Source organism: Magallana gigas, chromosome 2 (genome assembly GCF_963853765.1).
Source record: "Magallana gigas chromosome 2, xbMagGiga1.1, whole genome shotgun sequence".
NCBI classification, from domain to species: Eukaryota; Metazoa; Mollusca; class Bivalvia; order Ostreida; family Ostreidae; genus Magallana; species Magallana gigas.
In genome coordinates, this window is record NC_088854.1 from 17384536 (window position 1) to 17406909 (window position 22374).

Consider the following 22374-nt stretch of genomic DNA (forward strand, 5'->3'; position numbering starts at 1 on the left):
ATACTTATAATGTGCCAACCGTCCCTTCCAGAATCAACCAGTTATTAATAATCGACCTTTAATTAAGAATTTAATATTTTCACCATGTTATGTTTTATGAGTTCCGTATAGTACACGAGAAAAGAAGTGTCACTTGAATTCATCCTGGACATTTTACATATAACCCCACATAATTCCTTTTATATAACGGTATGTTTAGTACACATATAGCAATCTATAGTACCAACTAGTATTTTTTTCTGATATACAAGGACATGCTCTCTTTACGTTTTCTTATGATATTTCAGTTGGTTTTCATCATGATTTTTTTAACAATTCAAATGTCGTGTAAATTAAAAAAACGAAATAAAGTAGACACAAAATACATTTAATCAGTGGGGTTTGAGGTATTTCAATTAATGACTCGCTATAATTTTGCTACTTTATATTTGCACAATATTTACGATATGTTGTTAACTTATGACCGATTCAGTGATCCATTTTCGCATGATTATTATGATTAAGAATTCTTATATCACGTAAATATTACATGGTCAACGATGGATGTTTAGAATAATTGAGTTGCCAGTAATTCTATGTGTAACGAAGTTAATATTATATAATGCAGTCAGCGATTTTATATTTTGTGCGAAAAGACACTTATCTGCAGGAATCAAATATAGTTAAAGCTGGCTGGTCCGATTTTATAATTTATTATAAATTTTGTGTACGCTTTTAAACGATGGTTTTGCTAATTGTATATGTATAATAATAGACATTGCAGTAGTTTTCCCGGTCGACTTAGCCAAATTTCAATGAAAAATAAAAATAATGTACAAAATTAATGAGTATCGTATGTTACATCATGTATGTTACTTTCATATTCTTTTATCCTTGAAATGAAGACTATTAAATTGATTATTCTTGTCAGTATTATTTCTCGCATATATATCCAATTATTAAAAAGTTTTAAAGAATGTTAATAATCATTCTGTTTGACAGATAGTTGCTCTCAGTTGCGGAACGTGTGTGACATTTTCGGATTGTAAAATTTTCTCGACATTTTCCACTTAACTAAAATTACATCGTTTAATTTTGAATATTTTTTATTTTATGTGTTTAAAAAAGACGGATCTTGAGACATTATGTTTCTGTAAAAAAAATATAGTGTTAACTGTTTTAGATTGTAAATGATACTTTGTGTGAAATTTTAAATCTTTAAATTTAATGATAGTCTACTGAAGATTCTTTGGAGACAATACTAACGTACATCTATGTTACAAAATGGCTCATTCGTTGCATTCTTAATCTGAAGCTACGTAAATTTTTGACTGATCCAAAATAAATTTTGTTGCTACAAATGTAGCCGAGCTTTCCAATGCAACTAAAACATTGATATTATTTGTTTGTCTCAAAAATGCTGGCAATATCCACACTTCAAGCTTTTATTGGCTTTGGGTGTTGCGAAAATATAATTATATGTATTATGAATATTAGTATTATGAATATTTTTTCCTCTTCAGAAATTATGCTGCTTTTTCTTATAAATTATATTTTGCAATCTTAATTTAACTATTAAAAAAACAAAACTCGACCGCCTTTAGTCAATGCATACACTGACTTTTAATTTTTATCTACTCGGGTTTCATAAATTTCACATGTTTGACATCACTTAAAATATAAATTATAAAGATGTGGATATGCATGTATGTTGAGAGTCTTGAATGTTCACTTACAGTCTCCGAGAAACGCTGACCAAGTGTTCTATTATGATTTGCACTTTATAAACATTTGCCAAGTTTTTTGAAGTTAAAATATCACTTCTTCATCTAGTTTTTTTTTAATTCCTATACATTTATGAACAGGCCTCGGGATTATGAAACAATTTCAGACTAACTCAGTCATAAATGATTATTAATGATAATATGACGATTGAAATTTGTGATTAACAATTTTATTTCAAGACATTTTAATAGCATTTCAATTTTGTCAGTGTTTTCAATCAAGTGACGTTGTATAACTTTTGTTTTAAGTCTCAGATCATACAGATTTCCTCATGATCCTGGAGCCAGATTATCATAGATCCGCCAAATGTTGGAACTCTTTTTTATTGAAGAGCACATAAATTACCGCGGGGCGTACCGCGAAAGATAGTCAATGTGTTTACCTTGACTTCGAGCAAAGAAATATTGATTGGTAATTGATCGATGTACCTTGCTCGCAATGATGCTACACGAAACTAAGATTTCAGGTGAAGACGAATGTAGTCATGAATAATTTACTTACCCATGAGGATATTCTGCAAAAGCAATGGTGTAAGCAATGATAAGAGAGAAATAGACAGCTGTTCACAAGTGATGATTTGTTCTTCTCAGTGTTCTGATATTTCCGATCCGATGTTGTATCTTGGATGAATGGAATTTGTCGGTGATGTATGTTTAATATATTTTTAAAGCATTTCATTTGTTTTAATCTGTATTATTCATTTGTTTTAATGTCATTTGAAACAGAAACTAATCAGACATAATTATGTAGAATCTAAATCGAGCAAGACTGATCTATGCTATTTTTTTCACAGGCTTTCTAACTCCCAAAGATGATGACTTTTCAGAAACTAATAATTTCAATATTGAACATGTGCATTTTGCACTTAGAGTACGTACAAACTCAAGATGAAATAGGTAAGCTTGTGATCAGTTTACCCACAACAATACATCAAATGATTTTTTATTAGGTTAAATGATTATTGATAATTTTTTATAGTTCTAGCTATTTGTATTTATTTATACCTTTTTGATAAACAGAATTTGCAGTCTCGCCTAAAAGTCAAGCTGTGTTGTATGGTGGAAGCATAACACTAAACTGTGATGCAAAGCGGTTGTCCTCGCCATCTGACCAACTTTCCTACGCCTGGTATCTAAATGGCGGGCCACGCCCCCTAGGTAGTTCCATATTTGTCAACAACTCCCTCTTGGTTCAGGACATCCAAGAAGCAGAATTAGGAAACTACACATGTGTGGTATCTACAGAGGAAGGTTTACAGCTCGCAGTTTCTCCACCTGCTCAAATCATTCATGCTTGTAAGTGTATAAGTAAAAAAATACCAGATAGTAATACAAAAAATTGCTGATGAATAAGCAACATACTGCTTTTATTAATGGTGACCTGAAATGCTTTTAATATCTACTTGTGGTAGTGTTTTACAAATTTATATTTTACATGGAATAATTTTATTATTGATATAGTATTAAGGTACTACATGTACACCTGGTCCAATACTTATATTTAAGGTGATACAATTTAAATATTTTGTTAAACTGTATCAATTGATTTGGTTGAATGTCATCAGATCTCAGTGGTTATAGTATCAGGTTTGTAAACCACAGATTGGGAGTTTGAATTCGCGTGATTTTTATTCATATTTACCTCATTTGATATTTGAAAATTTATTTTTTATCCAGAATTGCATATTTTTTCAGTTATTTGACTTATATATATACTTCTCATGAATCATGCTATCTATCAATCATTTTCAAGTAATTTTCTGCTTAGTTTAGAAACTATTTCAAGGTGTAGTGAACAACCTTAAAGGATAGATAAAGAATAAGACTCAATATCATTAACAATATTTAACTCTTTTTCTCAAATGAATGAATACTACACCTCTCTGCATTACCAGGTAACTTTGATAAGTAACAATATTTTATGTTATGCATCTTTTATTCTAACAGATATCAAGCGATTCCTCATAGACCCCATTGGTAAATCGGTAACAGAGGGAGATACAATAACATTGGACTGTGTTTCTGGAGAGAGTTCCCCACCCCCAGACATTTTCTGGGAAAAAGACTCTGTCCTGTTCACAGGGGGGTCACAGTACAATGCTACATTTAAAAGTGCTTCCTCTCTAGGATTTGTTCAACAGTTCAGTATGAAACTTGTGATGGTAGCCACTCCTGAGCACAGTGGAAAATATACCTGTGCTGCCAAGAACAGACTGCTGGGCATCACTGTCCGCAGTCTACAGGTGTACGTGGGTGTCGCAGGTAATACCAACTTGTTTAAAGATGTGCTCCTGATCTACTGATATGAAAATTATTACAAAGAATTGTTATGATTAACATGATCTTGATAATGATGCTTTAACATTTTTCTTCTTTACAGCGTATAAATTTGCTTCAAGGGTAGACTTGAATCAGTTTCAGAGGAATATTATAATTCCAAAGGACCAGCCTTTTGTCTTTAATTGTCCAATAATTGGATACCCCACTCCAGCAATCACTTGGCAGAAAGGACAAGTGCCTCTGAGGTCCAACACCACTGACTATACTCTCCTGTCCAATGGAAGTCTCTTCTTTCCGTCCTTCCAATTAACTAACCAAGGATACTATATTTGTGAGGGAAAAAACATCCTGGGCATGGACAGATCCCCTGACATTGTTCTACAGGCAGCATGTAAGGATAAAATATATTTTGATGAATAGTACTAGTATTTAACCTTACAAATCCCACATTTTAACAACATTTATATTTACTATCTGTATGAATAACTCTATTGTATATTGACTTTGTCATTTTTGAAAATTTCAAAAATATTTTCAAACATTGATTGAGTATACCTGCACTAGAGATCTAGCAACAAAATATTCAATTGAAAATCAAAATATTTATATATTCATCAACCTCATGAATTCCAAGGTTTTAAAATATAACTATTAACACTTTATATGAATTTATATATTTAATTAAAAATTCATTCATATACTTTTAGACATTGAGTATGCCTTCACTAGAGATCCAACAACAAAATATGCCATTGCGGGCCAACCAACAACCCTCCCTTGTTCTCCCCCCAATTCCTACCCCCCAGCCAATGTAACCTGGTATAAAAACCAACAGCCATTGACCAACCAGTTCAGTAATACCAGTAAGGCTGTCTTCATTGTGGACCCTGCCAGTGGAATATGGGACCTTTATATTGCTGATGTCCAGAGAATCCATGAGGGCGAGTACTTCTGTGTTGCTGAGAATATCTTTGCCGTCCCAACGTCTCGCACCTCAAAGGTTGCATCACTCAAAGTGGGAGGTAAAGAGCAAACATTTACTAGTACATCGAAATGTGTTTGTAAAATAAATGATATGAGATAACATGTAAATATAATTATATGACATTTACAAGGTCATGAATATTTGTTACAAAGAGATGAAATTTTGAATGCAATGTCTCATAGATATAAAAATTTCATAGTCGCTTGTAATCTCATGGGTATTCTAGTCTCAAAAAAACTAACTGCTAAATCATTAAAATAACTTTAATTTGCTTTGGTAGGAGCTCCCACCTTTGTACAGCCCCCTGTAAGTCAGTCGGTCATCAAAGGTCAAGGTCTGGTTCTGATTTGTCTGGTTCAGGGTGATCCAGAACCCGAAATCACCTGGTTGTTTAATGGAAAACCAGTAACAGATGGGGCATACACAACAGCATTCAGGTTTGATTATAAGCACTGAAATATAATGTAAAGCAAGTTTGATTGCGATTTAACCAGTGATTTTGCAACCAAGGTTTCAATTATTATAACCATAATTATAGCATGTATTTTGTCTTGAAAATTTTTATAACTCGCTTAATTATTAGTAAATGGAAAATTTCAAGCGATAAAGTAATTAAGATAAGGATAAGTTTGAAGTATTCATTAATTAGCATAAGTTATTTTCAAAGTTTAATCTGGGGAGTTATGTTTTTGTAGCATGAAAAACCAGGAGCTTCACATTGTCAATGTGAATAAGGCTTGGGAGGGCTACTTCACGTGTCGAGCCAATAACTCATACGGAAAGTCAGAAGCTATGGCTTATGTGACTGTCAAAGGTATCAATTAATTAGGAGAATTGCATAATCTCTAATGAGAATATACATATTATACACACAGTTAATTAGTTCTCTTATATGTACATGTACAATCAGAATTGATGCATATGTGTATTGCAGGTTGACAGTGTATGTTCATTTTGTGTTTATTTCATTTCAGTATATAAGTTGTATGATTAATATGTTTTGATGGAGTCACTCAGGTAACATTGCAGTCATTCCCCATCTGTCATCATTTTTCATGCTTCGATCATCTTTAGGAAACTTTTAAAAATATTTAATTTCCTCCTTTAAACTGATCAACCATAACCTCCATTTGGGAGCATGAATATTGGTGTGGAATGCCCATGCCCTTAAGGCCAAGTTGAACACACTGCATTTTGTGCGATTTTGGAAAATCTTTTAAATAAGTCTGGCATCTGGCAAACATGACTGTATGTGTATACCAAACTGTAAAATTCATAACAATCTAAAAAATGTTGGGCTTTTTGGAATCCAAGGAGTGGGGTTATTTTCATTTTCAGGAGTAGGTTTAGGCTACAGTTGAGGGGGCTCCAATTTTACAAAGGAGAACATTAAAATTATTTACAAAATTCATATGTTATTATACCCCCCGCAAACAAAGTTTGGGGGGGTATATAGGAATCACCCTGTCCGTCTGTCCGTCAGTCTGTCCGTCCGTCCGTCTGTCCGTCCGTCTGTCCGTCCGTCTGTCTGTGCAATCGTGTCCGGTCCATATCTTTCTTATGGAGAAACATTGGAAGTTCTTACTTCACATAAAGATTGCTTATGACCTAAGGGTGTGTCATGATCTTGACCCAAGGTCATTCGGGCAAGGTCAAGGTCACTGGCAGAAAAAATACAAAGTTCGTGTCCGGTCCATATCTTTGTTATGGAGAAACATTGGAAGTTCTTAATTCACACAAAGATTGCTTATGACCTAAGGGTGTGTCATGACCTTGACCCAAGGTCATTCGGGCAAGGTCAAGGTCACTGGCAGAAAAAATACAAAATTTGTGTCCGGACAATATCTTTCTTATGGAGAGTTATTGGAAGTTACTTCTTTACACGAAGATTGCTTATGACCTAAGGGTGTGTCATGACCTTAACCCAAGGTCATTTGGGCAAGGTCAAGGTCACTAGCAGAAAAAGTGCAAAATTCGTGTCCGGTCCATATCTTTGTTATAGAGAAACATTGGAAGTTCTTAATTCACACAAAGATTGCTTATGACCTAAGTGTGTGTCATGACCTTGACCCAAGGTCATTTGGGCAAGGTCAAGGTCGTTGGGAAAAATAGTGCAAAATTCGTGTCCGGTCCATATCTTTGTTATGGAGAAACATTGGAAGTTCTTGATTCACACAAATATTGCTTAGGACCAAAGGGTGTGTCATGACCTTGACCCAAAGTCATTTAGGCAAGGTCAAGGTCACTGGCAGAAAAAGTGCAAAATTTGTGTCCGGTCATTATCTTTCTTATGGAGAAGCATTGAATGTTCTTACTTCACACAAATATAGCTTATGACCAACAGTTTTTAAAAAAAATAGAGCAGTTGTTTTTTATAGAAAATGGACGGTGAAATTGATTCATTCAATATTTTCTATAATTGGAGAAATACGTACGCATTATGATTTATATCTTAGCGGGGGGTATCAATTGTGAGCTTGCTCACAGTACCTCTAGTTATTTATGGTTGTACATGTACTTGCATGCAAGCATTTTGACATATTGTTAATTCTTTAAAATTGTTTGGACTTTTGCCCCTGGAAATTCTTGGGCCTCACAAGCCATTTATAATCCCTGTATAAACAGTTGTTTGAGATCTTCTCAAGAACTGCAATGTTCAATATATATGTGATATGACCGTAAAATCATCCTGTAACAAAGGCACTCAATTTTTTTAATACAGGATCTAGTAAATGAAATTATTCAGATATTTTGTTTATGAGTACATAAAGCTGATTTTATTATGTCTATTGTTGCTCAGGTGAGGGATGTGGCCCATGGGAGTCTTGTTTCTCTGCAATGAGGGGTATTAAGCAGACAAATGAATGGTGTAGTTATTATGCTAGGATGCCTCCATCAACGTTATGAAAGTCATGGTTCTTTCTTTAGGGATTCTGGTGTTTGGCAGTGCTGAAATGTTATACATGTACGTTAACTTTTTCTATCAGTGCCTGTTGTGATCACCATTCCACTGGTCAATTTGACTGTCACTGTTGGAAATCAGGCATTCCTACCTTGTGAAGTTTATGGAGATCCTGCTCCCAATGTCACATGGGATAAAGGTAAGAAGAAAGCAAATTATAAATACATGTATCTGTGATTGCCGCATGTTTTATTGTTGCTGTATGTCCCATTCAGAGCATTTTACCTCCTTCATAACTGCATGCAACCTTTGACTTCTAGCTGGACCATCTGGTAGGGAGGTTACTGGTTCAATGTAGCCAATGACTGCCTTTGATACTGGAACACTGACCAACATGTATTTCAATAATTCATTGCTTGAATACATTTGCATGTAATCCACTCACCCATTGCTAAACAAAAAATTTAATTATTGTATAATTATCCATTTATATGATTGTATTATTTATTTTAATTTATTTTGTTTTTAATTTTAAAAAATCCCAATATTTTGTTAGATGGTGAGTTAGTTCCCCTGAGCCCTCGGATTCGACAGACAGTGGATGGACTTATCATCAATAACGTGACACTGTCAGACGCTGGGATGTACAGCTGTCTGTCTGTGAATGAGGCAGGAACAGCCCAGTCCTCAGGGACCCTCACCGTCCATGGTATGACTGCTTGTTTTGTTGGTAAAGCATACAGCTTAGCAACCTTATGGTATATAAAGTTTGCTTAATAGATAGTAGTTAATGGTGAAGGACATGAATATTCATCAGTACCTGTATCGGTGTATGCTTAGAGGTTTTCTGCTGGTTAAAGGACATAACATTATAATCTTTTGTGTGTCTGAGTTTGTAATGTTTTATGCTATGTTCACTGTATATACATTTACTTACTTTTAGTTGTGTAAAATATACATGTATGGAAGAAAAAATTCATTTTCCCAGACCAAAATACATGTATTTTTAGGATTTTTTTTATCTGAAATATTGCAATATTCAGTGTATACTAGCTTGGATGTTCAATATAAATTGTGAAAGTGAAAGAGGTTTTAATAGGCAAGTTTACTATAGAAAAAAAAATGCAAATTTTATGAAATAGTTAAACTGATCATTTAGTAAACCATTTTCCTGTATCCTTTTCAGCTCCACCAGTTTTTACACAGACTCCACAAAATATATCGGTGGTTCTAGGTGGTCCTGCTAATATTTTTTGCAGCGTAGAGAGCCACCCAGTTGCAACTATAGCATGGCATTTCAATGTAAGCTATATGTAGGCAAATAGTGTCAAAAGATGTAACCATTATAGTCCTATGAATATCATTTTCTAGTACATGTATACGTATATGGTAGTGAAAAATTGTTACTTTTTCCTTTGGTAAAACCCCTTACCCATTTAGCATGAACTACTGTAAATAGAAAATCTTCCTATAAAAATTCATTATCAGTTTCTTTGGTAAAACCCCTGACCCATTTAGCATGAACTACTGTAAATAGAAAATCTTCCTATAAAAATTCATTATCAGTTTCAACTGGTGTATAAAAAAGGGAAGTTTTTTATTGTTTCAGGAACAACTTTATTTATTTTGAGTGATAAGTGTATAACGAGCTCACTTCCTTACCAACTTATGAATTATGTATGCAGAAGCTCTTGATATTCATTTTACATCCTCAAAAGCAATTGATGGAGAATAATGAAACACATGAACTTTAAGGTGTGACATGATGATTGATCAACATTCATTGTACTTGTTTATCGTGGGGTACCTAATTTTTCCCTCTTAATCATCTCTCTTTCCTTTTTGTTTGCTAGGGGACCCACCTTCTTCCTGATGGAGTCTATGTCAGTCTTGACAACAGCTTACAGATTGCTGTGGTGACCTGGCAGCATGTAGGAACATACACCTGTGTAGCCACCAATGTGGTTGGTTCTGAAACCAAGTCGGCAAAACTCTCTGTACAAGGTGCAGAATGTTTATTTGCATATACATGTACTAGCACCTTAATATTAAATATAGTAGAAACTGTACTAGAAACTAATTCTGCAATGCCATAAAATTGTATAGGCATTGACTTGTACATACACAAGTACTTAATTATCCCTTTCCTTCCTGATTTTAAGTGTTCACCTTTTTAAAAAAAACAGGTCACACATTTTGCAAAGTACAGTCATTCTCCACAAAAGTATAATTTTAGCTCTATATTTTTAATATTTTGAACTGACTGTTGGTGTGAAGCAGCGTTGTTTTATATGACTTACTCTATATAGTCAATTTGTTTTCAATAAGTCCCCGGCCTGTTCAAAGGCTGTTCCACTGTGTTATACTGACTCTATACATGTAGTTTTTAATCAATCATTTTAAATTTTTTTCTAATTGAAAAATATACCAATTTCATACAATTTAATGTGTAAAATTTAGCAACACTCAAATACCTTTTATTTTCCACCACAGACCAATTGTTGGAGCCTCAATGCTAAATTTATTTCAAGACAAATATCATTGAAAATATGTAAAATTTGGAAAAAAGTATGGTGCATTGGTCAAATGTTATATGCTACATGAATTGCATGTAGTTATCTAGATTTTCCTTTCATTCAGTGCCCCCCAGAGTGAGGTATATACAAGGAGACCTGATTGTTATAAGGAATAGGGCCACTACCCTCACCTGTAAAGCTGACGGCATACCCAGCCCCCAGATCAGCTGGTTCAGGAGGGGGTCAGAGATTTTCTCCTCCCTGGATGGGAGGATTATAGTAACCAATGAAAGGCAACTCCTCATTAAGTTTGCCAATGCAGCAGATAAAGGTACAAATGTACTGGTAATTGAAATGGAAACATGGATATTACTAGGTATCGTCAAATATCTTTTATGGTTGTTTTTTTTGTTTTGTTTTTTTTTTTTAACTTTTTTCGAAATCATTCTTCAACATTTGTTTGCACATACATATATCTAGTAAGAGTGATGTCAAATAGCAGATGTAAAACTCTTTGACAGCATTAATGTGTATTTTATCTAATTTGTGAAGTATTGATTTTACCAGTACATGAACTTTTGCTGTATTTTCTGAAAACTTAAGTTGAAGTCATTTGAAAGGAAAGTGTAATGGCAAAGTTTTTTGAATGGTGCTACTTAATTATGATTGAATTTCAGTCATTTGAATAATTAAATATAATTTCTTCATACACCTAAAAAATAAAAATCCTTTGTTTATCCTGTGTCTACATAGTATAATAGACAAATGCAAGGTTTGATTTATACCTGTGCATATTATTAATTATTTACGTCTACCGGTATATGTTCTTCAGGTGATTACACCTGTTCAGCTGTGAATGTCGCTGGCTCAGATGAGGCAGAAGTATCTCTTCATATTGTTGGTAAGGCCAGGTTTAACATATATTTTACAAACAATCTTGTACCGGTACATGTATGATTTTTGTATTTGCATGTTAACCGCATACCTGGCCCCGGGGCAATAAAACTTAGATGAGCTCACTTTTGATCTCACTCTCAATTTTCCACTATATATTCCTTGTCTAAGTTTTATGGCCCTGGGGCCTAATGTACAGTAGCATCAAAGAGATTGCACTCAGTTTTCAAACACTAAATCATGATATACATGTACGGTGAATATTTTGTTCATATTTAACAATATATAAAATCTGATATGATACACTGAATTACAGAGCCTCCACTACCACCAATCTTGTTGGATCCCATAGCAACGTCCTCGACCTCTGTGACCTTGAGATGGGAACCAGTCACACAGAACTGGTACACATCGGTCACAAACTACATCGCCTATTACAAACAAAGGTAGCGTATCAGCATATTACAATACCCTCATCCATTACAGCCCTATTTCTAAAAAGAAATATCAGTAAACATAATTTTGTATTACTCAATACTATATTAACTACATAGTTAATTGTCTAGAAATTTTATTTGACAATGAAATTATCATGCACAACAAGTAATAAAATTGAATAGATTTGAGCAAGACTAATTTTCAGTATTTTATATGAATGTCATGAAATATGTTTCTTTTGAATATCAACTGTATTTTTCAAATTTTATTATTTCGCTATGAAAACATGATAAGATAGCTTATAACTTAAACCTTAAATACCGATATATAGTAAATAAAAAAAAAATCATGTAAATTTTACTTTAATAAAAAATCTTGTACTATATACATGTACAACACATGTAAAACTGTAGCCCATATTGAATAGCCATAAAATTCACTTTGTCTACTCTATAGTTATTTTTAGTCTATTTGCACTGATACCTTTAGTATAAATCTATATTATGTAATTAGATGACTTGTTTCTGAATATTATCCTCCATATTCATTGAATCTACCCATGTTTACAATGTATCTTGTTCAGTCGATCTACATGTATAAGCCATATTTCACAAAAGAACTTAATTAAACTATCAAAGATAATTTCTGATGTCATCAAATAGGTTTAACTGGAGTAAGAATAGGTTGAAGTCTTATGATAAAAGTAAATTCAAATGTACAGTATATAGCTTGAGTTCTTCTGTGAAATGAGAATCATGGTTATATATAAAAAAGATAATATATCTGCATACAAAGCTTAAACCCAGTATGTAATTAAATTGTACATGGATTTTTCTTGATGATTGAACTAAGAATTTCAGGATGTCTTTTTAAGCATAGAACATGATTGCTGACAGGTAATTAATTGGATTTGATGGGTTATATTGACTTTTGTTTGGTTTTTCCTTCTCTCTAATGTAACCTGGCTAACCTTTGCGGCATTTCTTTAGAATACTTGTATTAATATTTAATTCTTTAAATATCCTTACATCTTCTCTTTCCTTTTGGGTGCTTAAACTCTTTTTTCTGCATCATTACATATACTCGTACAGTTTTGTGTGGTCTGTTTAATAACGAAATTTTTTAGGATTTGTTAAAGATGGTAGTTTAACTACAGTATGTAGTACATGTAATTTGTAAATATACTTTGCTATTGTCAAAATGTCCTAATTAGCAATAAAAATATTTCCATGTTGCAAATAATTTCAATATTGACTTTAGAATTATGAAACTTCTTTTTGATTAATGTCTAGAATGTTATATTTTGAAAAAATTCTGAAAGAAATGTTATGAAATGTGAATGTTTTGTGTATGTTATTGAATGATACAGGTTTTTTTTCAGAATTATATCTCTTTATATATGTATCAGAATTGACTATTTAAAAAATAAAAAAACAATAAAATGTGCATTCTTGGTCATTTATTGCTTAAGTTTATTCATCTATTGTAGACACGAAGTGATGTACACAAAGTATGATATAATGGCAGGCTCTAGTGAAGTGTCACACAATGTTCATAATCTACAGCCTGGGATTGAATACTTATTTGTTGTAACAGCCACAAACCAAGCAGGGGAGGGTGAAATGAGTAACAGCCGTTCAGCAAAGACATTTAATGCTGGTGTGATATGATTACATGTATTCAATACTTTATTATTGTCAAAGACTTTACATTTCACTCTTTGCATATACATGTACATGTATAACGACCCGATATGTTTTTCAATCTTTTTGAAAATATATTTTACAATATCTAGACCCCTCCAGCCCCAGAAATGTACGTTTAAGTGATGTACAGCCTTACTCACTCACTGTAAGCTGGGAAATTCCGCAGACAACCAATGGAATTATTCAGAAGTATCAAATATGGTATCAGATTGTCCATTCAAACAAGCGTAAGTAGTTCTGATTACAATAATTATGAATTTACCCCCTAATTCCAATCTTAAAACGCTTAAGTGATCTTCTTGCTCTAATTGTAGAACCAGAGAGGATCCTGGTACAGGCACCAACCGTGTCCTACACTCTGACCGGGCTACTAGCTTACACTGAGTACCAGTTTAGTGTGAGAGCTGCTACAGTGAAAAATGATGTGGATCTCTGGGGAAACTTCTCCAACATGGCTGTCACCAGAACAGAAGCTGCAGGTACTTGGTCTGTAATGTTATACGAAGGAGATGTGAATTCCAATGGCTAGTATGTAGTTTTTACTTTGCAAAGGTGCTGGTCAGTAAAAATTTAACACGTTTTTGATGATTTCATAATGAATGACACTGGTGAGCCTAATGACCTTTGTGTCTCAGATTAGAGAATCTTTTAAACTTCAGCTATTCATTGTTCAAAATGCCTTTAAATGATCAGGGGAATCATTGAATTTTAATTACTGGTACATCATTATAAGGAGTGAAATCAAATACACATCAGAAGGCAAGTGAATTTTATCTAGCCACAATATTATTTGTAATTAGTGGAAGTAACTGAAGTAAATTATATGATGAGTGTATGAATCACTCTTAATTCATTTGAATGAATTACAGTATTTTTAAATTATGTGTATTTTATACAGCTCCAAGTGGGACACCTGCATCAGTTGCAGCAAAGGCAGTTTCATCAACAAAAGTTGAGGTGTCCTGGAAGGTAAAGTTTTGTTTAAGTTTTATTACATTATATATACATTTTTTCTTTCACCATATGATAATTTTTGCTAATTGAGGCTTAAAATGAAAATCGGATTGTGAATTGAAAAATTTATATGAAAATAAATTCATTCAAACTATTAAGTTAAATGGTAGTGCAAAATTTTTAAATTGTAAAGAAATTTGTTATAAAAGTGTTAAATTTCGTTATTATTCACCTCTACAGGACTCAAAATCAGTTTGCTATATCCGTAAATTCGTTATATCAGAATTCTTATAACGGTAAATTTTGCAAAGATTTGTTAAGAATTTTATTGGGCACTTGAAAAGGCTTCGCTATATCTGAGAATTCGCTACACCCATGTTCATACTAAACGAGTTTTACTGTAAAATTTTAGCCACTTCCTGACAGTCAACACAATGGGCCAATGAAATTCTACCACATTACCTACAAGTCAACCTCACCAACAGCTGGGGGTTCTGAGATACTATCTGTCAATTATACTGAGAACTCAGCAGTGATAGATAACCTCTCCCCCTGGACAGAGTATGGCATCACAATACAGCCTGAGAATGTGGCAGGGAGGGGGCCTTCTAGTGATCTGGTTATGGTGAAGACTCATGCTTTAGGTTTGTGTACATGTATATTATATGATACCCATGTATTACCTTTCTTTATTTTTAAGTTTTTGGAATTAAATGAATGTCTTTAAAAATGTGATGTTTTGTTTACGCAGATCAAGGGGGAAGAGCTAGTTCCCCTTCTCTGGAGAATTCAATTTTCTTAAATTTACATAGTAAAATTACTGAAAATATGCCTTGGACCCCCCCCCCCCCCCCCCCCCCCCGCCAAACATAAATATCCCTCGGACCAACCCCCTCTAGAAAAAATATTGCATTTTGGATTATTCAGTGGTGACTAGGCAGATTAAAATTATCTTCATGATTATATGGTATATACTGCTTACTCTTTCAGCCCCAAATGCTCCTCCAACAAACATCAGATTAACAGCAGTTTCCAGCAGTGTAGTCAACATCCAATTCAAGGTTTCTTTGATTGTAAAGCTTTCTTATTGACATTATCAAATTTATTACAGTTGGATTTTTTTCACAATAGCTCACATGTTTTTATGAAGATGATTATACAAAAAAAATATTAACCTCACATTATTAGAGAAATATTTTTATTTAAAAATTAGAAAGGTCACAGTTTTAACTTTTCACTAATGTCTTGTGAAACTTTTTGACAGTTACCAGACCCTTCCTCCTGGAACAGTGACCCTTCAGGAATTGTGGTGGAGGTTCAAAAAGATGGAGAGAAAACTTCAAGGGAAGTCACTCTTCCTACTACCACAGGTTCCCTACCCTACAATATCAGGTGATTTATTTAAAGTTAAGGTATCCCTGATTTTCATTGTTTTGAAATTGAAAAAATAAAAGTAATATTACTTATATTAACATTAAGAACTGAAAAAAAAGAATCAAGAAATAAGGAAATATAGATTTGGTTAATGAATTAGGTCAATTAAAAAGTTCTGAACATACAAGTGCAAAGTGTTGAAGATCATGTGGAAGAAATTATATCTATGTAGCAGATATTTAATCGACAAAACAATACTAATGAATTATACACATGTACAATGGTTTCAGTGGCCTTGAACCCTGGACTCTGTACAATGTCCGAGTTGCCCTCTACACATCCTTGGCGGTCAATGGGACAGGACCCTGGAGTGACTGGCAACTAGTGCAGACTCTCCAAGCAGGTGAAGAACTGTTCAAAAACACTCAATTGGTTTCTGTAGCATTTATAATCCATGCACTGTTTTCCAGTATACATGCATTATTATAATAGGATTTGACTCTTTCTCTTTACTGTAGAGTCTGACAAAGTTCGATCTTTTGGTTACCAAGCAACTCCAACTAGTGCTACTGTGTACTGGTCCCCTCCTGTCAAACCAAATGGAGTCATCCAGTTCTACACAGTGAAGCATTACCCTTTACCACAGACAGACAGACAGGGTGGTCTCTCTGATCTAGCAGCTCTCTACATGAGCCCTGTGCCATATCCAGAGGTGTACAATGCCTGTGAGATACTCAGTGAACTCAATGTCTCAACATACTCACCAGTGGTGGATGCTGTTCTCAGTGCCATCTCCCAAGATTCTGTTCTATCTAGTATTCATTTGGATCTAATTTTCAATGTTACTAGTCAACACTTTCTTCAAAGTAATAACACAGATGAGATAGTTGTTAATCAGACCGCGGATATCATTGCAACATCTTTAAACCACCTAGATATAGCTTCCTTGAAATGGATGTCTGACTGGAATGTTCCGACGTTGGATCTTTGTTATGGATTGCTTTGGGTTAGAGATAGTGAGTATCCATATATAGGTTTATAAGTTAATTCTTATGAATCATCATACATTGAAAATCATTAGAAGTGGGTATCATATAATATTTAAAAAGCTAAATTTTGCTGTTTGCATACAATGAATATTTTCATTTGCAAGGTCTAGTATCCCAGAATACATCAGAGACACGCACTGTCCTCGAGGACCTGCAGTCATCGACAGAGTACATGGTGGGAGTATCAGCTGTAAATTCTATTGGAGAGGGCACTACATCAGTTCACTCTGTACAAACAGGTACTTTTCAGATACTGTGCTATCATGTTAATGTAATTTCATGGGTCACCATCTCCTTAAAAAGATAAAACCACAGAATCATTAGAATTTGGGGGATTTATATGGATTTAGTGGGTCACCCTGACACCAAGGAATATAAAATTTAATGAATTTTAAAACAAAAAACAAAAAACTCAAAAAAATTATATCCTTATGAACTTCTGAAAAACAACAATGAAAATTGGCCCAATGATTCCTCATGTTGTGCAAACAAACAAGATAACAGTACAATATATGATACACTCTGCATCAGTGGGTTTTCTTTCTATTTTTAGATCCTCCTCCTCCAGCACCACCCCCACCAGAAACTACAGAGACGGTTACCATGGAAACCACCACCATCGTCCTTGCTGACCCCCAACCCCAGGGTCAGGAGGAGGACAGGCTGCCCGTCTACCTGGGAGGAATAGCAGCTGGGGCAGTTCTTGTTATCTTTATACTGGCCCTAGTTCTTTGTATCTGCATTAAACAAAGGCAACGGCAAAATCTAACTAACTATGGGAACTTTGGTAATTTCAGTACTTAAGTTTCCTGTTCTATTTGTGTGTTTTTGAGTTTCTCTCTCTCTCTCTCTCTCTCTCTCTCTCTCTCTCTCTCTCTCTCTCTCTCTCTCTCTCTAATACCAGTATTGTAATTCTTACATGTATTTTACATATAAAACATGTATCATAGTCACATAATCTTTTATAGATGCAAATTCATCAGAGGCAAAGTTTGGAGAAATGCCAAGAGAGAGATCACCAAGGTACAAACAATAAGTAATAGACTGTGGTATTGTCATAAAATGTGTCTATGTCATAAAATGTGTCTTGTCGTTAAATGTGTCTATGTCGTAAAATGTGTCTATGTCATAAAATGTGTCTATGTCATAAAATGTGTCCATGTCGTAAAATGTGTCTATGTCATAAAATGTGTCTATGACAAGTTGAGCTATGATTGCCAGTCTTTCATTTTCATATTCAGTATGTCCACCAAAGCCTCTGAAGATAACAATAATAGAGACAACAGACTGTCCACCTCCAGAATCCACTTCTTGGGGGATGCAGTCAAGTATGGCACCAACTCAACTGTGTCAGAAACACAGGTACAAACTAGGTGGTGTTAGTAGATTGATCTGCCTGCATGCACCACATGAAATTACATTTTTTACATTGAATGATATTACTTGTAATCCCTTATCAATGATCAGGGACTGAAAATCACAATTATTGAGATAAATATTACAGCATAATACACAAGGTATCAGTGCATGCTTTTTTAAAAAATTTTAATCACACCTGTCTACCTTTCAATCATTAAGATGTCAACAATACATGTATCCAAAAGTATTAAAAAAGGTTTCATTCATTTGCATGTGTGTACGGTAGCTTATTTGTGTAAGCCATTTTATACACATACTGTTAATCATCTCAATACTAGATTTAACACAAATGCATTTCTGAAACATTACACCCAATAAAGGACACAGTGACACACATACATGTACAAGTCTTTCTGTCCTTTAAGTATATGACTATTTTTATACCCCCGCTCCGAAGGAGAGGGGGTATACTGTTTTACCCTTGTGTGTCTGTCGGTCCGTCCGTCTGTCCGTCCGTCTGTCTGTCCGTCCGTAACAAAAATTTCTGTCGTATTTATCTCAGCAACTATTTATCGCAGATGCTTGAAATTTTAACACAGTGTTTGTTAAGGCATGCCATATCGTGTTATATATTTTTGTACTAATCGGACGTCAACTTCCTGTTAAATGACGACTTTGCTTATTTTTAGCCAAAATTTTCAAACAAATTTTCGTCAAAGATTTCTCAGCAGCTATTTATTGCAGATGCTTGAAATTTTAACACAATATTTGTTTTGGCATGCCATATTGTGGGATATATTTCTGTACCAATCGGATGCCAGCTTTCTGTTAAATGTCGACTTTGCTTATTTTGCATATTCACATCAGAGCGGGGGTATCACTAGTGAGCATTGGCTCACAGATATCTTGTTTGGTTGAAATCAGCCATCTTGTTTCCAGGGCTACGGACATCTAAAGGAAAGTCAGTCTGTGGCAGCCTCCTCTACATTCCCAGGAATCAGAATCCACAAGTCCGAGGAAACTGGTGAGTGTCTGGCAAATGCATTATTATACATAAGAGGTACTTTTGTTACTGACTGTCTATTGAAATTTGTTGGGTTATTAAAGGGAATAGAAGGCGAGGCATGACACTTCATTAACATGACATATTTTTATAGTAACAAACCTAACAAGTCTTCTGTTTTTAACGTAAACCAAAAAGTTGTGTAAAGTATGTTAATAAATTGAAGAAAGAAATACAACAAAAAAGATGTTACTTTCGCCATGATGCTATCTACAATTTGCTACTAGCTGTCTATAGAAATGATGATGGCAATCATATGACCTTTTATCCAATGAGGCTGTTTCATTCTTGTCCTTATTAAGCAAAAAAACCTGTTTATTTGCTGTTGTATTAATCTTGATTAATTTACTTAAGTAAAGACCAATGAGCGATTGATTGATACTTTGTTCTTGTTCTGTTTAGGTATTGAGAACCCGTCCTACAGAGGGGGTGTGTCCGACCCTGGGGGGGAGTGGCGTCCAGATCAGGAGTCCATCTGTGTGTCCATGGACCTCTCCGCTGAGGAAGTCTACTCCAGGGTAATTAGCTCTAATAGTCCTGTTAAACTGTTAAAAAACATTTGCACATGTAAATAATATAGCCCATAGGCGCTTGATTTTATTTTAGCCTTATTTTTGGTAATAGATTCCAAGCCTTCTTGTAAAATGAATGTAAGGAATATTATTTTGATTATTTTATTCCATAATATGACTTCATAGAGCCTAGCCTTACTTATCCTTACAGTTTATCAGCAAATAAATCTTGGCACATTATCTCTATCTCTTACATAATGAGTATTTTCTAGAACAATTTTCAGTGTGATTAAATTCCTCCTAAAACAAAGTTTTGTCCTACTTTAAAGGCATCCACGTTAAAAAGAAGAGCTCAACTGAAGTCCGAAAATGCTGAAGCAATAGCTGTAATGCGTAACAGTAATCTGCCCCTGGGAATCGATGACACTGACTCCCTTATTCCTAATGACTCTGTGGTGGTCTATGCAGAGAGAACAGCTCTGTAGAATGATTACAGGTATTTTTGAGTTTATACCAGAGAATTTTTAGCTCACCTGAATATCTGTTTGACAGTCTGTAAACTTTTTTCTTTTTTGACTTCTTCTTCAGAACCAGAGGGCCAATTTTCACCAATATTGGCACGTAGCATATATGGATGAATGGTATTCAAATTTGTTTAAATAAAGAGCCATGCTCCCTTTAAAGGGGGATAATTAATGAAAATTTGTAAGTATTTTTTCAAAAATCTCCTTCTCAAAAACCAATTGATCAGACAAGATGTCCTTTGGTAGTTTAAATTCAGGTAGTGTAGATGTAAGTTTGTTCAAATCTTGATCCCTGCAGGTGGGGGGGGGGGTCATATTTATACATCAGATATATATAGTGAAAAATCTTTTAAAACCTTCTCAAAAACCATTTGGCCAGAAAACCTGTAAATTGTGTGGGAGTATCCTCAGGCAGTGTAAATTTATGATAGTTTAAATCATAATCCCCAGAGTAGGATAAGGCCACAAAATGGGGGGGGGGGGGAGGGTTTAATTTTTACTTGGGAAATTTTGATTATTCTCAAAAACTCAAATGGTAACAGATTGATAATATATTAAATATGGTATTATATGCAAGCATCTTGACATTTTGATTCTCAACTGTTTAAACTGTTGATAAATTTTGGGCCACAAAAGGGGTTCAAAGTTTGAAATAGGTTTATATTTAAATGAACAGTTGCATAAAATTTTCTCGAGAACTGTAATTCTTTATATGTGATATGACTATTAAAATGTCCAGCTTCAAAAGTGTCTCAATGTTTAACAAAAGAATATCTGGAGAAAATTTTGAAAATCTTTTTATACAGGATCTATTTTACTACACTGTCAAGATATTTTGTATTTGTATCCATAAAGCTTGTTTATAATGGCCAATGTTGCTCAGGTGAGTGATGTGAGCCATGAGCCTCTTTTTTGATAGAAATTTTTGTTTATAATGTTGTCTTTTAATTGACATATTGTTCATTCTGAGTGTTTTGCACTTGAAAGTTTATAGTTTATATAAGAGTCACATTTAGGTAGTATTGTTACGGTAGTTTAATTTTGTTTTAAGAATTAAGTTTATACATTTTTAATGTTGTAATTCATCATAGAGTGGATGTTCACTTACATGCATGTATTTACATTAACATATTTTCAAAGTACATGTGTGTGCCATGTTCTAGACTAGTTTCATTTGTATCTTTATGAATACATGATAAAATCCATTTATGTGCATTACTTGTATACAATGTATATACATGCAATAGTATTAGATTGATTTTACAATTTCATAATTTTTGTTTATCCTTTTAAAAAAATGTACATTGTACATGTATATCTACACGAAACATTCCAAATTTTATTATTGCTTAATTTGAAATATAGTAACAATGTTGTGTACCAATTAAAATACAATAACAAACAATCACTTTAATGTATCTTCTCATTTTGATTACATGTAGTAAATTGTTTCACCATCATGTATTGATGATTGATAATAAAATATTCAATTTACCTTAATTAATTCATAACTACTTACTTGTAAATGTAAAAGTTCAGACTTGTAAATGTAAAAGTTCAGAATATGCATCATGTCATTTCTGTCATTCAGTATTGCTTACATGTATTTTTAGCTGTATTACAAGGTGATACATATAATTTACAGTATGGTTATGATACAAAATATGTATTAACATCACGCAATCCTTAGTTCAAGGTTCGATGTGTGAATTTGAGTGCTCTGTGACTGGGATTTTCAGACGTTTATTGGTTTTAATACATATGTACCACTATTTGAATGTAGTGTTTTTAAGATTTTTACAAGTTGTACACATTTGCCTCATTCATTTATTTTTTCTGAAAACAGAGGACAACAGTTGGTGTACTTGTTGTTTTTATAATACGTCAACTTTGATCCTTCATTGTTCACAAGAAATACAGTTGCTTTACAACATTTGCTTTTACTTTCTTTTATTTTCAGTAATATGTGACTTATTCACAAAACTCTTGATTTGTAATTATACAGTCTTGTCCAGCTTTTGAAAATAATTTTTGGAGGAGATTTACAGGTACTTA

At 33.8% G+C, this 22374-nt stretch overlaps 1 protein-coding gene across 2 annotated transcripts; it reads left to right on the top strand.

Annotated features, from left to right (window-relative positions):
- The first annotated feature begins 2093 nt into the window (after positions 1 to 2093).
- LOC105321893 (contactin-5) lies at positions 2094 to 22252 on the top strand. Of its 2 annotated transcripts, none has more exons than XM_011420378.4 (32): positions 2094 to 2411; positions 2558 to 2660; positions 2784 to 3059; positions 3711 to 4025; positions 4144 to 4434; positions 4751 to 5065; positions 5309 to 5465; positions 5724 to 5842; positions 8016 to 8129; positions 8487 to 8639; positions 9117 to 9232; positions 9784 to 9934; positions 10571 to 10777; positions 11279 to 11347; positions 11657 to 11786; positions 13268 to 13437; positions 13574 to 13711; positions 13799 to 13963; positions 14383 to 14453; positions 14851 to 15082; positions 15429 to 15499; positions 15703 to 15830; positions 16103 to 16215; positions 16331 to 16828; positions 16966 to 17100; positions 17415 to 17648; positions 17830 to 17884; positions 18103 to 18223; positions 19145 to 19244; positions 19686 to 19801; positions 20125 to 20291; positions 20384 to 22252. In XM_011420378.4, the coding sequence occupies exons 2-31, from the start codon at positions 2576 to 2578 to the stop codon at positions 20278 to 20280; spliced, it is 5001 nt and encodes a 1666-aa protein (XP_011418680.3). In that variant the 5' UTR covers positions 2094 to 2411; positions 2558 to 2575; the 3' UTR covers positions 20281 to 20291; positions 20384 to 22252. The 2 variants fall into 2 exon arrangements, with proteins under 2 accessions (XP_011418680.3, XP_065931371.1); XM_066075299.1 differs by having other exon boundaries at positions 19160 to 19244.
- Positions 22253 to 22374: the final 122 nt, after the last annotated feature.

Coding starts and splice junctions, on each gene's coding strand:
- LOC105321893 (XM_011420378.4), top strand. CDS start 2,576: ATGATGACTTTTCAGAAACTAATAATTTCAATATTGAACATGTGCATT. Junction 3,060..3,710: donor TGCTCAAATCATTCATGCTT/GTAAGTGTATAA, acceptor TTATTCTAACAG/ATATCAAGCGATTCCTCATA. Junction 5,066..5,308: donor TGCATCACTCAAAGTGGGAG/GTAAAGAGCAAA, acceptor TTGCTTTGGTAG/GAGCTCCCACCTTTGTACAG.